The sequence below is a fragment of the Chiloscyllium plagiosum genome, unplaced genomic scaffold (genome assembly GCF_037043375.1).
Source record: "Chiloscyllium plagiosum isolate Xiang-an unplaced genomic scaffold, Cpla_swu_hap1 HiC_scaffold_42, whole genome shotgun sequence".
Taxonomy (NCBI): domain Eukaryota; kingdom Metazoa; phylum Chordata; class Chondrichthyes; order Orectolobiformes; family Hemiscylliidae; genus Chiloscyllium; species Chiloscyllium plagiosum.
This window is the reverse complement of record NW_028270180.1, coordinates 23,122,368-23,139,321: the sequence shown is the minus strand read 5'-3', so window position 1 is coordinate 23,139,321 and position 16,954 is coordinate 23,122,368. Positions and strand designations below refer to the sequence as shown.

The following is a 16,954-nucleotide window of genomic DNA, read 5'->3' as shown; positions in this document are numbered from 1 at the left end:
TAACTATTCAAATGTCCATGCCTGGACATTCTGTGGCCTCCTGGGATGGAATTCTTCGTGAAAAATCCGTAGAACTCTCAGAAGTTTGGAAGGACCTTGTAGCTTTCATTCAGCAAGAGGCATAGCATGTTCCAACTTGTGCATCTCTTCTGTCTGTACCCAGACTCTCCGGGTTGTAGTTTGTGGGCATAGTCGTGGATTCACCCTGATCGCATCAGCAGACTCCTGTCGCTAAATTTCCAGGGTGCATTGGTGGTTGGCAATGGGCTACCTAGGAACTCCTCACATAGACACCTTAAATAGACACTGTTGTACCAGAATAACCTCCAGAAATTATAGGCCATTTTGGTGAAATCCAAATGCATTATGTTATTGCTAAGATATGGGACTCAAAATGTTAACTCTGTTTCTATCTCTCCACAGATGCGACTGTGGAGACATAGAAACAGAAAAGTGTTTCTATCTCTCCACAGATGCTACTGGGCTTGCTGAATTTCATCAACACTTTCTGTTTTTATTTCAGATCTCCAGCATTCATAGTAAAGTGTAGAGTTATAGAATTGTACAATACAGAAACATACCCTTTGGTCCAACTCATCCATGCTAACCAGATATCCTAAATTAATCTGGTCCCATTTGCTAACATTTGGTCCAGAACTCTCTAAACCCTACCTATTGATACACCCATCCCAATGCCTTTTAAGTGTTGTAATTGTACCAGCCTCCACCACTTTCTCTAACAGCTTCATATATGCACCATCCTATGCATGAAAACGTTGCCTCTTAGGTCCCTTTTATATTTTTCCCCTCTCATCTGAAACTTATGCCATCTAGTTTTGGACTCCCGTAGCCTGGGAAAAAGACTTTGGCTATTCACACTATCCATGCCCCTCATGATTTTATAAACCTCTGTAAGGTCACCCCTTAGCCTCCAATGCTCCAGGGAAATTTGCCCCAACCTATTCAGCCTCTCCCTATAGCCCTAACCCGCAAAAACCTTTTAAGTCTTTTCTGAATCCTTTCAAGTTTAACAACATCTTTCCTATAGCAGGGAGATCAGAATTGAACATTGTGTTCCAGTATTATGCCTTTGTATTGCTTTATTGCTGTTAGATTAAAAATGAGAGGTTTTATTTACTTGAACTCTCCTCTTCACCTCAGCTAACATCTATGACCTCCCTCCAATGAAAATGGAGTGAAGTTAAAAGGTTTTGCTGTGTATGCAAAATGAATTTGTCTGCCTCCACACACAAATTCAGACACAGCAAGGCACTAGGACCCAGGAAAAGGAGCTCAGTGTGGGGTAATGTTCTGACTCACTGGTCAGCATATCCATTTTGATCTACTTAGTAACTCAACTCTCTAGGATCACATTCACCTCTCTAGATATTTGAAGATGCATCGAGCTTATCAAACCATCATTCCAACCAGCAACAAGTACCTACAACAGAAATGGGACAAGAATGATTATCAAAGGCACAGGACAAAGGTTGTATCAAACATTCTCAAAAATTTAAATATTGTTTTAAAATGACATGTCAATTTTTTTTATATCATGTTACTGGTGTGTTTTTGAACTCTGGGAAGGATTTTGAAGTTTATCAATATCATATGAGCAGCACTCATCCAGGCAAAGTGCAGAGTAAGTGAGGACTGCAGATGCTGGAGATCAGAGCTGAAACATAAGCCCTTCTTCAGGAATCTTCGATTCTCCTGCTCCTTTGATGCTGCCTGACCTGCTGCGCTTTTCCAGCAACACATTTTTCAGCTCTTCAAAGTGCAGAGTAATCCAGCACACACTCCATCTTCCACTCCAGTACATTGAGCAATAGAAACCGTTTCTAACCGAAAGTTGGATTTGAAGCCTGCTTCTTTGTGAAATGTCTGACAGTATAATTATTAGTATGCTCAATCCATAGGTGCAAAAGGCGACCACAGTTGTGGATACAAGGGGACCTCAGACTCCTGCTCATCTTCAAGTCAAGCTAAAAAAACTGCAGGTATAAATGTGCATCTTTATTTCAAATTCAGTCTTGGATAGTGAACAGCAATAGTAGGTGAGCATTCACTCTGGATTTGGAGAGGGTGCAGAGAAGGTTTACGAGGATGTTGCCTGGTATAAAAGGTGCTAGCTATGAAGAGAGGTTGAATAGGTTAGGATTGTTTCCATTAGAGATTGAGGGGGTACCTGATTGAGGTCTACAAAATCATGAAGGGTATAGACAGGGTCGACAGAGAGAGGCTTTTTCCCAGGGTGAAGGATTCAATAGCGAGAGGTCACGCTTTCAAGGTGAGAGGTGAAAAATTTAAGGGGGATACATGCGGCAAGTACTTTACACAGAGGATGGTAAGTGTCTGTAACATGTTGCCAGCAGTGGTGGTAGAGGCAGGCACAGTAGATTCATTTAAGATGCGTCTGGACAGATACATGAGTAGATGGGGAGCAGGGGGATACAGATGCTTAGGAATTGGGTGACAGGTTTAGACAGTGGATTTGGATCGACTCAGGCTTGGAGGGCTGAAGGGCCTGCTCCTGGGCTGTAAATTTTCTTTGTTCTTCTTTGCCACTGCCTCTCCTTAAGGTCAACTAATCACAAAACAGCAGCTGGTGGAATTTAAATTCTGTTCATTAATTTTAGAATTGTAAAGTCACTCTCAGTATTTGCACAAATACACAAAGAACTTGATTGAGCTTCTTGAAGACGTAATAAAGAGGATTGATGACGGCAGAGCAGTGGACGTGATCAAATGGACTCCAGTAAGGCGTTCGACAAGGTTTCCCATGGGAGACTGGTTAGCAAGATTAGATCTCATGGAATGCAGGGAGAACTAGCCATTTGGATACAAAACTGTCTCAAAGGTAGAAGACAGAGGATGATGATGGAGGGTTGTTTTTCAGACTGGAGGCCTGTGACCAATGGAGTGCCACAAGGATCGGTGCTGGGTCCACTACTTTTCGTGATTTATATAAATGATTTGGATGTGAGCATAAGATGTACAGTTAGTATGTTTGCTGATGACACCAAAATTAGACATGTAGTGGACAGTGAAGAAGGTTACTTTAGATTAAAACTGGATCTTGACCAGATGGGCCAATTGGCTGAGAAGTGGCAGATGGAGTTTAATTTAGATAAATGTTAGGTGCTGCATTTTGGGAAAGCAAATCTTAGCAGGACTTATGCACTTAATGGTAAGGTCCTAGGGAGTGTTGCTGAACAAAGAGACCTTGGAGTGCAGGTTCACAGTTCCTTGAAAGTGGAGTTGCAGGTAGATAGGATAGTGAAGAAGGCGTTTGGTATGCTTTCCCTTATTGGTCAGAGTAATGAGTACAGGAGTTTGGAGGTTATGTTGCGACTGTACAGGACATTGGTTAGGCCATTGCAAGGATATTGTGAAACTTGAAAGGGTTCAGAAAAGATTTACAAGGATGTTGCCAAGGTTGGAGGATTTGAGCTTAATTAGGCCGGGGTTGTTTCTCTGGAGCGTCAGAGGCTGAGGGGTGACTTTATAGAGGTTTATAAAATCATGAGGGGCATGGATAGGATAAATAGACAAAATCTTTTCCCTGGAGTGGGGGAGTCCTGAACTAGAGGACATAGGTTTAGGGTGAGAGGGGAAGGATAAAAAAGGGACCTAAGGGGCAACTTTTTCACTCAGGGGGTGGTACTTGTATGGAATGAGCTATCAGATGAAATAGTGGAGGTTAGTACAGTTGCAACATTTAAAAGGTATCTGGATGGGTATATGAATGGGAAGGGTTTGAAGGGATATGGACTGGGTGCCGGCAGGTGGGACTAGGTTGAGTTGGGATATCTGGATGGCATGGACAAGTTGGACCGAAATGTCTGTTTCCGTGCTGTACATATCTGTGACTCTATGACTGTTGGTATCTCTCTGTATTAAAGCAAGATAATTGCTCTTGATAGCTTGAGGGACACCACTCTACAGCAAGCACAGAGAAAATCAAAGAGTTTGGATTCCACAAACTAGCAGAGCAGTACAGGGATTGTACTGTTGCTATCACTAAGCATTACTCTCTAGGTATCCGATCAACTGAGCTAAGAGACCTGGGTTCCAGAGATGTGATCCTGCTCCACTAGCTACCCAATGAAGGAACAGCGCTCCAAATGCTTGTATTTCCAAATAAACTTGTTGGACTATAACCCGGTGTTGTATGACTTTTAACTATGAAACTATTACTGATTGCTGTAAAAACCCATCAGTTTCAATAATGTCCTTTAGGGAAGGAAATCTGCCATACTTACCTGGTCCAGCCTACATGTTACCCCAGACCCACAACAATGTGATTGACTCTTAACTGCCTTCTAAATTGGTCCAGCAAACAATCCGTTCAAGGGCAGTTTGGAATGGACAACTATATTGGCAACACCCACACTCTCCAAGAAAAGTCTTTGACCAATTAGTCCATAGGTTGGAGGTCAGATTGGGGAATGGAACAAGGTCTACACACAGAAACAAAGTCTCATTGAGTTTGTACTTTGTGTTGAATGTTATATTTTGTTGGTGAGTTCAGCAATAATTAACTGCAATGACTACAGAGAATCCAGATGCACCAATCATTAACATTGCATGTTCTTTATTCAGCTAGAGAAAGAACGTTTGGCTATTATCAGAAGAGACAACCAGATTCTTTCTTGCAAACTGTCTGAAATTATGAGTTCCGATGGGACTGTAGACAATTGGAATAACTACACAAATAAAAGGTATGGAAGTTAGGAGCATGTAGAAGAAGCTTAAGATTTCAGTGCTTGATTTTATGTTTGATCTCAACATAAGCTTCCTACCACATAATTCCACCTCCACAATATCACTCTTGCCTCAACTCATCTGCTGCTAAAACCCTCATTCATGTCTTTGTTACGTTTAGAATTGACAATGCATTTCTGGCTAACCTTCCACATTCTACCCTCTGCAATCCTGAGATCAGCCAACATTCCGATACCTTAACTCGCACCAATCCCTTCCCATATCACTCTGGTGCCCACTGATTTGCAATGGTGCTCAGGTAAGCAACACCCTCCTTGTTTTCAAATTCTCTGAGGTCTCATTCCCCAGCTATCTCTGTAATCCCCTCCAACTCCACAGCCCTCTGAGGTAACTGTATCCTAGCAGTACTGGTCTCTTGGGCATTCTCAATTTTCACAACTCCACCATTGCAGACGTATTTTGCATATTTCCATTTGAAGTATAAACAATGACAGAGGATAAAAAGCTAGATTCGAATCTCCTGGTGTGTGGTATGGGACTGATTGTGCTAAGCTAATCATGGAGAAAGTGAGGATTAGGACTAGCCTGGGTTCAAGTATTTATGTGCTGTGAAGGTCACAGTCAAAGAACTATCCTGAAGCCACATTTCTGTTGGAGGTTAAGGGTTTCCTTCATTCTGAGTGTTAGAAGTCAGTGAGCTAGCAAGCCAGGGAAAGGGAAACAGAACAACAAAAGACTCTCTCTCAATCTGAATGCTGGAATCAGGTCAAAAGGATTCAGAACAACAGAATCTCAACCAAACTGCAAAACTAAGGGTCGTGAAACTGACTATTCAATCACCAATGTCAACACTACCAAAAATTTCCATTGCAATGGCAACAACATTCAACTATCTCCTTTTTGCAAACAATTCAATCTCTGATTCCATTTTTTAATTTTTTGCCTTTTTGCACTGAAGCCTCTTATCTGTAGCTACATCTATCGCATTTCTAATTCTTCTCATATTGAGCAATTTCGCACAAACATTCAGGCTCTATTAATAGATGAAAGCCCAGTTAAATTGGCTCCTTTAAAAACACAAGTCCCTTTGAGTCTGGAATAAAGGTATCCCCCAGTGGATCAGTTTTAAAATTAGCCTTGTTTCGACCAGGTTGGGGTGAATATAGAAGGGGAGCCAGTTCATTCCTCCTCACCTGGGAATCTAAAGATTTTAGGGCACCCCCATCTGGAACTGTAACAAACTGGAGAACCCTGGCCACTGCCTGTGCATAACCCAGTGAATTTGGATATGGTACACTTCCCCTCTCCCGAGAGAACATAGTGATGAGGTGGAGGTGCCAGGATTCAGTTGTTGCTGATAGAGCCTTGTCGACTTTCTGAAATGCATTCTATGGCAAGGATTTAATGGGAAATGGTAACCTTGCCACCAGCTGAAAGTCAGAATCTCACATCAGCCACTTCCCTGGGATTCTTGGCTCCATTCCACATGGCTCCAGCAATTAATTGCCCAAAGGCATGGCTTTTTGAGGTAGGATGACTTGCCTCCAGGGATTGTGGCCAATTAGAAATCCAACAGCTCTTCAATCACTCTAGTGTCACCGGGAGGATGGTCACTGCTGGAACTGCATTCCTTTGGATCCAGGGATCTTGTCACCCTTTCATACTTGTACATTTTCACTTGTGATCCTGATTGTTTGTCACGTTCCTGCATCCCTTCTGCCCCTTAATTTTCTGGGATACTTAGTTTCATCTTAAATATGTTAGGTGACACTAAGGTCTTGGGTCGGTCTTTAGATGGCCAGATCACCAGGTCACATAGCCTACTCCTGATAAAATACCACCAGAGACAGCTAGACTGCATTCCCTGCCATCCTACCCGATTTTATGGACCCCACTTGGGATGATTGAGATCAAACACCTTGGCCCTGAAGTGTCACCACTTTCTCATTTAATCTTTATCTTCTTTTTACTGCTTTGATGTTGTTCCTGAGCTGATATCTCTCCATGCAGTCTAAATGCGGAGAAGCATCAGAGGGAGCTGAAACAGATACAGCAGGAGAACCAAGCCATGCTACATTGCATCACACATTGCCAGTCGGAATATAGACGCAGCAGACTGGATGAGGAGTGGGAGAAAGTGCAGAGACTGCAGAATCACATTGCACGCTATCCACGTGGCCTAAAAACTGAGCAGGTGAGACAGACATTAAGTGAGAATGTGGAAGTTTGCTCCCAAAAGGGTAAGGCTGAGACAACCCAACATTGAGGGAGGCTTAAAGTGTACATGAGGGATCTGCTGATGCGGGGACAGACGAAATAGGAGGATGCAGTTAGGCCTTTAGCCTGCAAATACTGTACAAATGGTGAGAGCTGAAGATTCTATAGCAGGTTGAGAGAGAGAAGAAAGTGAGATTCTGAATTCCAAGGTTGTATCATGAAATGGTTACATCACAGAAGGAGGCCATTGCATTTCTGCTGGTTCGCTGCAGGAGCAACTCCCCAAGTCCCACTCCGCTGCCCTTCCCCTGTCAACCCTGCAAATATTTTTTCTCCAGATAACTATCCAATTCTCTTTTGAAAGGTATTGCTGCTTGTGAGTTCCTGCAGTACAAGCAATGACTGCTGTGTTCTCTATATTACAACAGAGACCAAACTTAGTACTTCATTGGCTTTGAGACATCTGGTGGTTGTGAATATCAATCTTTTAAAAATATATTGTTTCATGGGAAGTGGGTGTCCACTGGGTAGGCCAACATTTATGGGCACATTCCTAATTGCCCGCAAGAAGATAGTCTGGTTGTATAGCTCAAGTGGAAATCCTGCAACTTTAATAGCAGCTAGCAAAAGGTGTTAGTTAGATATAGTTCCATATTTATATTTTCATTGTTCAGGCCTTCCTTGACTAGGATAATTCCAGATACATGTCTCTCACATCTAAACATGATGGTTGGAGTAGAAAGCATCAATGTATCTGAGGTCAGGTTTGTTAAGTGAAGGAGGTAACATTGTCAAGGGAAACAAGGCTAGAATGCAATGGGAAAGTTAGAGTGGGACAGATTCTTGTGGCTGGAGTCTGACTGTGGTTTCAACATTTGCTAACACTAGGGTCTAGTCCATTTCCACTTGGTCAGCTTGCCCGACTGTTACTTATGGCCTTCCACCTCTGAGAGTTGCCAAAAATTTGGATGGCTGGCAGTACATAGGGCACAGCAGCGCCACTTGGTGCAGTAGCCATTGCAGGGATCACATTCAGTACCAAAGCAGGCATTCAGCAATACAGACAGAAAAAAACTGCAGATGCTGCAATCCAAAGTAGATAGGCAGGAGGCTGGAAGAACACAGCAAGCCAGGCACACATCCCGGTGTACTTAACATTGAGTTCTCCAATTTCAAATATCCTCCCACCTCATCCTCCGATTCCCTTCCCAGCCCCTCCCTGTCCCCCTCCTTTCCACTGCTTCCTGCCACCAACCGGATTCATTCCTCCCATTGACCAACCAGTTCATACCATCTACCGGTCTTCACCTATCCCCAATTCACCACCATAGGGAAGCGAGGTGAGCTCTGACGGCGCAGAGCAACTGTAAAGGAGACACCCCTCCCCCCACTTGACTGGCCACCAACCCAACAGGACTGCACACTTGGTATGGGCCTATCCCAACCTAGCTAAAATCCCAGTGATGGTCAGAGGGGTGCTCAGTAAGGGCTTCAATTTGCCCACAGGTAGGTGGACTTCCCAAAGCCTCCCCTGCCATTGGTAACGTTGGTGTGGGGGCAGGCCTGGCAGGTGTCAGAAAACCCAATTTTCTGGAATGTTTCCCATGGATTACAGTCAGTGGGCAGAATCCTGTGAAGTGAGCAAAGGTACTTAGGGAGCAAGAAGCAAAATATCAGCTTTTTGGCAGCAGTAAGGCTGCTAGTATGAGGTTAATAGTTAACTGAAGCCTACTTGTGCTTCCCGATGGTTAGCAATGGGAACCTCTTTTTAACACATTAGCTTGTCATGCATACTCACTGAAATATAACTTCACTCAATTAGAACTAGAATTAGCTTTATTGTCACATGTACTCAAATGAGAACAGTGAAAAGTTTACAAGTCACCACTTACAGTGCCATCTTAGTTACAAAGGTACCTAGTACAGAATCTTAAGTACAAATTCTTAAGGAAAAAAAATAGAAAAATAAAGAAATAAATTGTTCCTTTATGTAGCAAGGAAAAACATGTTACCAGGTTGTTTCCTGGGCTGGAGAGTTTTAGTCATAGAGTCATAGAGATGTACAGCACGGAAACAGACCCTTCGGTCCAACTTGTCCGTGCCGACCAGATATCCCAACCCAATCTAGTCCCACCTACCAGCACCTGGCCCATGCTCCTCCAAACCCTTCCTATTCATATGCCCATCCAGATGCCTTTTAAATGTTGCAATTGTACTAGCCTCCACCATTTCCTCTGGCAGCTCATTCCATACACGTACCACCCTCTGAGTGAAAAGGTTGCTTCTTGGGTCTCTTTTATATCTTCCCCTCTCACCCTAAACTATGCCCTCTAGTTCTGGACTCTCCCACCCCAGAGAAAAGACTTTGCCTATTTACCCTATCCATGCCCCTCATGATTTTATAAATCTCTATAAGGTTACCTCGCAGCCTCCTTGTAAATCTTTTCTAAACCCTTTCAAGTTTCACAAAGTCTTTCCGATAGGAAGGAGACCAGAATTGCACGCAATATTGCAACAGTGGCCTAACCAATGTCCTGTACAGCCGCAACATGACCTCCAAACTCCTCTACTCATTACTCTGACCAATAAGGGAAACCATACCCATCGCCTTCTTCACTATCCTATCTACCTGCGACTCCACTTTCAAGGAGCTATGAACCTGCACTCTAAGGTCTCTTTGTTCAGCAACACTCCCTAGGACCTGACCACTAAGTGTATAAGTCCTGCTAAGATTTGCTTTCCCAAAATGCAGCACCTCACATTTATCTAAATTAAGCTCCATCTGCCACTTCTCAGCCCATTGGCCCATCTGATCAAGATCCTGTTGTAGTCTGAGGTAACCTTCTTCGCTGTCCACTACATCTCCAATTTTGGTGTCATCAGCAAACTTACTAACTGTACCTCTTATTTTCCCATCCAAATCATTTATGTAAATAATGAAAAGTAGTGGACCCAGCACTGATCCTTGTGGCACTGCGCTGGTCACAGGCCTCCAGTCTGAAAAAACAACCCTCCACCACCACCCTCTGTCTTCTACCTTTGAGCCAGTTCTAGCCAAATGGCTAGTTCTCCTTGTATTCCATGAGATCTAACCTTGCTCACCAGTCTCCCATGGGGAACCTTGTCAAATACCTTACTGAAGTCCATACAGATCATATCTACTGCTCTGCCCTCATCAATCCTCTTTGTTCATGAAGAGAGATTGAACAGATTGAGGTTGTTTTCCTTGGAGTAGATGAGACTGAAGGGGAACATGATGGAGATTAATAAAACTTTGAGGGGCAAATACAGGTTGGACAGGAAGGAACTCATTCCCTTTGCTGGAGGAATAAATGACCAGGAGCATAGATTTAAGGTAAAGGACAGCAGGCTTACAGGGGATGTGAGGAAAAGATTTTTCACTGAGAGAGAGGGTGATGGGAATCTGCAACTCACTGTAAAGATGGTAAAGGCAGAAACCCTCATGACATTTAAGAAATATTCAATTGCGCACCTATGATGCCAAGATAGACAAGGCTATAAGCCAAATGCTGGAAAATGAAATGAGAACAGTGAAGTGCTTGAGTTTGACTGATGTAGAACGCAATGGGCTATTGACTCTGTGACTCTACCTGCACTCAGATTCACACCTGGTAAAGATGTCATGTAAAGGATGACTTACTCTTTGTGGATGCATTTGGATTGAATAGGAGTATTGTTTTTGTTGAGGGAGCTTTGTTCGACTAGCAGAGAGGAAGCATTAGTCACATAAGAAGGAGGAACAGACCGTGCCTGATTGAATGTGGGAGGGGTTTGGTGGCCTTACAAAAACCCATGCGGAACAGACTGAAATCCCTTGGGGAGGTCAATGTCAGTGGATGGATAGGTCAATCATGAGTTTGGGGAGAACAAAGGCCATGCAGGAAAGGTCAAAAATGAAGGCCTGAGTGTTGAGAGTCACAGAGGAAGGTTGAAGATGATAGAGGAAAGGTGGATGATGATGATTGGCAGGTTAAGGATAAGGGTACTGCTGGGCCATATCTGTTAGGCTGCGGGGAGATCAACCAATGGTGACAGGGCAGAGACCCATGGTAAGTCATAGTTAGTGTGTGGGTTAAGGATCGTTGAAGGCAGAACAGGGGAAATGGAGAGACACATCTGATTGTCTCCATATTCTTGCCAGAATGAGGCCCTGCCCCCGCAAGATCTCTTCATCTTTCTCTGGAAACAGTGCTGAGTAACTGCCAACAGAAACTCCTCACAAACAGGGAACTCAGTGTCCCAATCTTTCAAGGTAGAGGTGGGGCCTTTTCCTGGCAAATGAGTGGATGGGGCCCATGGCTTATCATATCTAATTGGCTGGCCACTGCAGGTATGGGCATGGCTGGGGGCTGTGCCTCAGAGTGCCACACATTTCTGTTTCCACCTTTGGATATGTCAACAGGAGACAAAGATTCCACCCAATGAACGTTTGACAAAACAACCCTAAGGTATAACAACTGTCCAAAACCAAGGCACTCAAACAGTAAAAAAAATGATTTTTAATATATTCATGGGAAATGGGCATCACTGACAAGACCAGCTTTTATTGCCCATCTCTAATTGCCCTTTAACTGAGCGCTAGGGTTATTAAGAGTCAACCACTTTGCTGAAGGCTGGAATCACATGTAGGTTAGATTTCCTCCCACTCAAGGACATTAGTGAACCAGATAGGTTCATACAACTGGCAATGGTCACAAGGTCACACTTTGCCACCAGCTGTGGTGGGATTCAATCTCATTACCCCAGAGTTTTATCCTGGATCTCTGCTGCACTCTAGAGTTTTCAAGGTGATTAGAATGTGAAATGCACTGCCTGGGTGTATGATGGAGGTAGATTCAACATTGGTTTCAGAAACCAATTGAATTATTATATGAAGAGAAAACATTTGCAGAGTTATGATGAGAAATGGAATTGGCTAAGCTCCCCTCACAAACTGCCAGTCCAAATAGAGGGCAAAATAGTCTCCTCCTGCAATATTGTTATAAGTGCTCAACTGGACTTGAGCCCATGACCCTTGCAGCAGAAATAAGAATCCTATGAATAGAGCTATAACTGCACTCTTCTGTAGAAAGCTTTTGAAATTATTACCGGTTGAAACACAATCTTACTTTTAAAATCATACTTGACAATCTAAGCAGTGATTTGTGGGGCTATGAGGCTTGAGCAGAGTCACTGAGATTAATTGGAAAGCTCTTCCAAAGAAACACAATGGGCCAAATGGCATCATTCAGTGCATTGTCATTCTCTGATTCCATCTTACAATTGTACATAATGGAATGATGCAATTACTCCAACAACAAATCTTATGGCTATTTGGCATATAAAGTATACAAAAAGTATTTGGGATGAATCTGTATTGTGAAGAAAAATCTCTGTCTTTCCCCACAGAAGTATCAAAAGAAGATTCATGATGGAGGATTTGGAGGCTCAATGAGCAACAATTTTATGATGAAGTCCACTGAGGAGGAATACCAGCAAAACAGCGACCCTTTGGAGAAACGCCTTGGACACTGAAATATCTCATACCCCCATTTCACCATCTTTCACCAAATCATCGAATCATATCACTCAGAAAGATTTCTCCTCAAATCCCCTCACATCTTAACCTACATATAAGCCGTCGAAGCAGACGTAGGCCACTCAACCCATTGAGTCTGCTCTCTTAATTCTAACTGATCTGTGAACACTCAACTCCACTTTCCTGCCTTTCCCCCATGATTCTTGATTCCCTTTCTGATTAAAAATCTGACTATCTCGGCCTTGAATGTACTTAATGACCCAACCTCTATAGCCCTCTGCAGTAACAAACTTGAAGATACACTCCACTCTGTGAAAAAAATCTCATCTCTTAAATTGTGACACCTTACTCTGAGATTATGCTGTCTGGTCCTAATCTTTCCCACAGGGAAAACAACCCTATCAGGACCCCTCAGACTCTTGCATATATCAATAAGATTATCACTAATTCTTCTAAATTCCAATAAATGTGATTTCAACCCACTCAACCTTTCCTCAAAAGAAAATTCTCCACACTTGGGATCAACTTCATGAACCTTTTCTAAACCACCTCCAATACAGTATATTTTTCGTAAGATATAGGAACTAAAACTGTTACAGTATTCCAAGTGTGGTCTGACTAAAGCTCTGTATAGTTTTAGAAAAATCTCCCTATTTTTATACTCCACTCCCTTTGAAATAAAGAGCCAACAGACTATTTGCCTTCCCTATTCCCTGCTGAACTTGGATGCTTTCTTTTTGTGATTTCAATTAATCTATACGGTGTAGATGCAGGCCATTTGATCCATCAACTCCCTCTGATCAGCATGCCATCCAGACTCACCCCATTACTCTATCTCTGTAACCCTGCATTTCCCATGGCCAATCCACCTAGCCTGTACATCTTTGGATTGTGGGAGGAAACTGGAGAACCTAGCGGAAAGCCACGCAGACATGGGGTGAATGTGCAAACTCCACACAGACGATTACCCAAGGCTGGAATCAAACCTGGTTCCGTGTCACTGTGACGCAGCAGTGCTAACCACTGACTCACCATGCTGGCCAAATTCACAAGGACTCTCTAACCATTCTGCGCTGCAGATTTCTGCAGTATTCCCCATACTAAATAACATTCAACTTCTTTATTCTTTTACCCAAGTGCATAAACCTCACAATTCCCCACATTGATATTCCAGCTGCCAAGTTTGGTCTGTATCTCTGTGTGGATTCTTTGTATCATCCTCACTACTTGCCTTAACCAATTTTTGTATCATCTGCAAACTTCCTTCATCTAAATCATTAATATATATGATAAATAATTGTGGCTAGAGCTGGAATTCCTATTCCATTGGTTACAGGTTTCCATCCTGTAATTCTCAATCTTCTATGAAGTTAGCTAATCCCTTACCGATACTAATAGATTAGATTCCATACAGCGTAGAAACAGGCCCTTCGGCCCAACAAGTCCACACCGACCCTCTGAAGAGTAACCCACCCAGACCCATTTCCCTCTGACTAATGCACCTAACACTATGGGCAATTTAGCATGGCCAATTCACCTGACCCGCACAGCTTTGGATTGTGGGAGGAAACCGAAGCACCTGGAGAAAACCCACACAGATAAAGGGAGAACATTGCCTGAGGCTGGAATCAAACCTGGGACCCTGGTGCTGAAAGGTAGCAGTGCTAACCACTGAGCCACCATGTTGCCCACCATTTGTTCTTATCTTACTAAGGAACCTCATATGTAGTAGCTTGTTGATTACCTTTTGGAAATCCAAATATATTATATTTATTGATTACCCTTTGTCTATCCTGCTTGTTACCTCTTCAATGAACTATAATAAATTTTTTAGGCATGATTTTCCCTTCATGAAGCCATGTTGACTCTTCCTTGGTTATGTAAACCTTCACATGAGGGGAATAGAGAGCCTTCTTCTTCACTAGCAAACCCTTCCTAATTTTTTAGTTACCTTTCTCCTTGGCCTAGTATGTTTTAAAGAAAACAACCACAGCCTATACAATCAAAACTCTCCACCCTTAGAGATAGTACCCTCTCTAGCTCAAATCACAGGTGGAATTTAATACCCACACCCGGTTGGATGTCTGGTGGCAGGGGTACTTAATCCCTAGTTGGGAGGGTGTCAGGAGGCAACCTCCCCCCCTGTCCCAATTATAGAGTAATAGAGTTGTACAGCACGGAAACACACCTTTCTGTCAAACCTGTCCATGCCAACCGGATATCTGAAATTAATTTAGTTCTATTTGCCAGCATTTGGCTCATATCCCTCTAAACTCTTCCTTTTCATGTACCCATCCAAATGCCTTTTAAATGTTCTGATTGTACCAGCCTCCATCACTCCCTCTGGCAGTTTGTTCTATGCACGCATCACCATCTGTGTGAAAACGTTGCCCCTTAGGTCCCTTTTATATTTTTCCCTTCTCACCTTAAACCTATGCCATCTAATTTTGGACTTCCCCACCCCTGGGAAAAAGTCCTTGGCTATTCACCCTATCCATGCCCCTCATGATTTTATAAACTTCTATAAGGTCACCCCTCAGCCTCTGATAACTCTCAGAAAAATAGCCCCAGCCTATTCAGCCTCTCCAGCTTCTCCCTCTATCTCAAACCCTCCAATCCCGGCAACATCCTTGTAAATCCTTTCTGCACACTTTCAACTTTCACGACATCTTTCCGATGGCAGGGAGACCAGAATTGAATGTGGTATTCCAAATAGTGGCCTAACCACTATTCTGTACAGCTGCAACATGACATCCTATCTCTTAAACTCAACGCACTGATTAATAAAGGCAAGTCTACCATACACCTTCATCACTACCCTGTCTACCTGCAACTCCACTTTCAAGAAACTATGAAACTGTAACCCAATGTCACTCTCGCATGGCCCTCCCATATCACTGTCAATTGAGGTCTTTGAATGAAAAAAATTGATGCCTGCTAAGGGTCCCCTCCCACCACAGTGGTGGGCGGGGGTTTTGCAATGCAAGAAGTTCAAAAGCAAATCCTATCAGTGTTGCTTGCGAACTTCCAGTGAAGTGGGTGTGAGGGCCCCTGTTCAAAGGTACTCAGTGCCTGATTGAGTGACCTGGCATCAGGAAGCATGAGAGGCTGGGAATCCCACAACCCCTATTATGCCAACATTCACTGTGATCTTGATCCTGGATCTTTGGTGGATATAGTACTGGCAGCAGCCACTATCTCCCCAATAGTGCTGCTGAGCAAGCCCCAGCTTTCCAGCTTCTGATTGTCCAGCTGCTCTTGGGCTTGGTGGGGGGTGCGGGGGAGGGATTTCAAGAGCATCGGTTCTGGGAAAAGCCTAGGCCTTTTTTAAAGGAGATGACATGGGGTTCTCAGCAGCTCTGTGTCTGACAAGTGAGATCTGTGTAACCACCATTAAACACAGCCCCACACAATTTACATGTTTCTTATAGTTAGTGAATTGCAAGCTGTACTGTGGCTGTAACCCAGTGCTTTCTACAATTCTAGCATCACCTCACAGCTCTTACACCCTATGCCTTGGTAATGCCTTCTTAATCACCTTGTCTTCCTGGCCAGAGTTGATTCCAACATGCCTGTTCCTCTCCACCTCTCACTATCCCCACTGTTTATTATATAATTCTGTGCCCAATTGCCTTTTCTAAATGCATGATCTCACACTACTCCAGACTTAACTTGAAACTGTTCTGCCCAACTTTGCAAGATTTTAGGGTGCACATTATTTTAAATTGCAAATCACTTTAGATTATACACTTTGCTGGAGAGAGCCAATCTAATGGTTAGTCATGGTTAGTTCATAAAACCGTTTCATACAAAAATGCTCTCACAGGTTTCACTGAATTAGGTTTATCATAAAAAATACAAAGGAAATAATGTTTGATAGAAACAGCAGTTTTCAGCCTATCCATATTGCAATGCCAGTTTTGTAACACTAATTGGCTAGGTAAAAGTCTCTTGTTTTGTCCTGTTGACTTATGTTCTTCTGTCTTTGATTTTTCTTCAAAAACTCAGGCTTTACTAAATACCTTTTTTTTTTGGCTCCATAAGCAATCTGTTTAGCAGGCAGAACTTGAACCTGAGCCTTTAAGCTTACAAATCAGGAGCACTATCACAGTGCCATGCAACCCCTTCTTATGAGCTGCTAGTCCCAGAACATAATCAAAAGCATCCTGAACTCAAATTGACTTCTTAATGCACGAACAGAGCTTGGTCAATTTTGATTGGTAAAACAATATTTGCCTGATTCCTAGTTGGTTTATTTAAAAGTATGGTCATGTAATGATATGACTTCCTACCATCTCCTGACTGATTCTTTCACATTAATTATATTGCCTGACAAGATTCTTTCAAATGGAGTATCTCTTAGGTGCAAGCTGCCTCCCCATGGATAAAGACTTTAAAATTAATCTTGATCAATTGGGTCAATGGGCTGAGGAGTGGCAGGTGGAGTTTAATTTGGATAAATACAAGGAA

General features: G+C 43.0%; 1 protein-coding gene across 1 annotated transcript; it reads left to right on the top strand.

Annotated features, from left to right (window-relative positions):
- The first annotated feature begins 1,383 nt into the window (after positions 1-1,383).
- Positions 1,384-14,329, top strand: LOC122542660 (sperm axonemal maintenance protein CFAP97D1-like). Its single transcript, XM_043680651.2, has 5 exons — positions 1,384-1,489; positions 1,920-2,000; positions 4,606-4,724; positions 6,739-6,922; positions 12,355-14,329. The coding sequence occupies exons 1-5, from the start codon at positions 1,397-1,399 to the stop codon at positions 12,478-12,480; spliced, it is 603 nt and encodes a 200-aa protein (XP_043536586.2). The 5' UTR covers positions 1,384-1,396; the 3' UTR covers positions 12,481-14,329.
- The last annotated feature ends 2,625 nt before the right edge of the window (positions 14,330-16,954 follow it).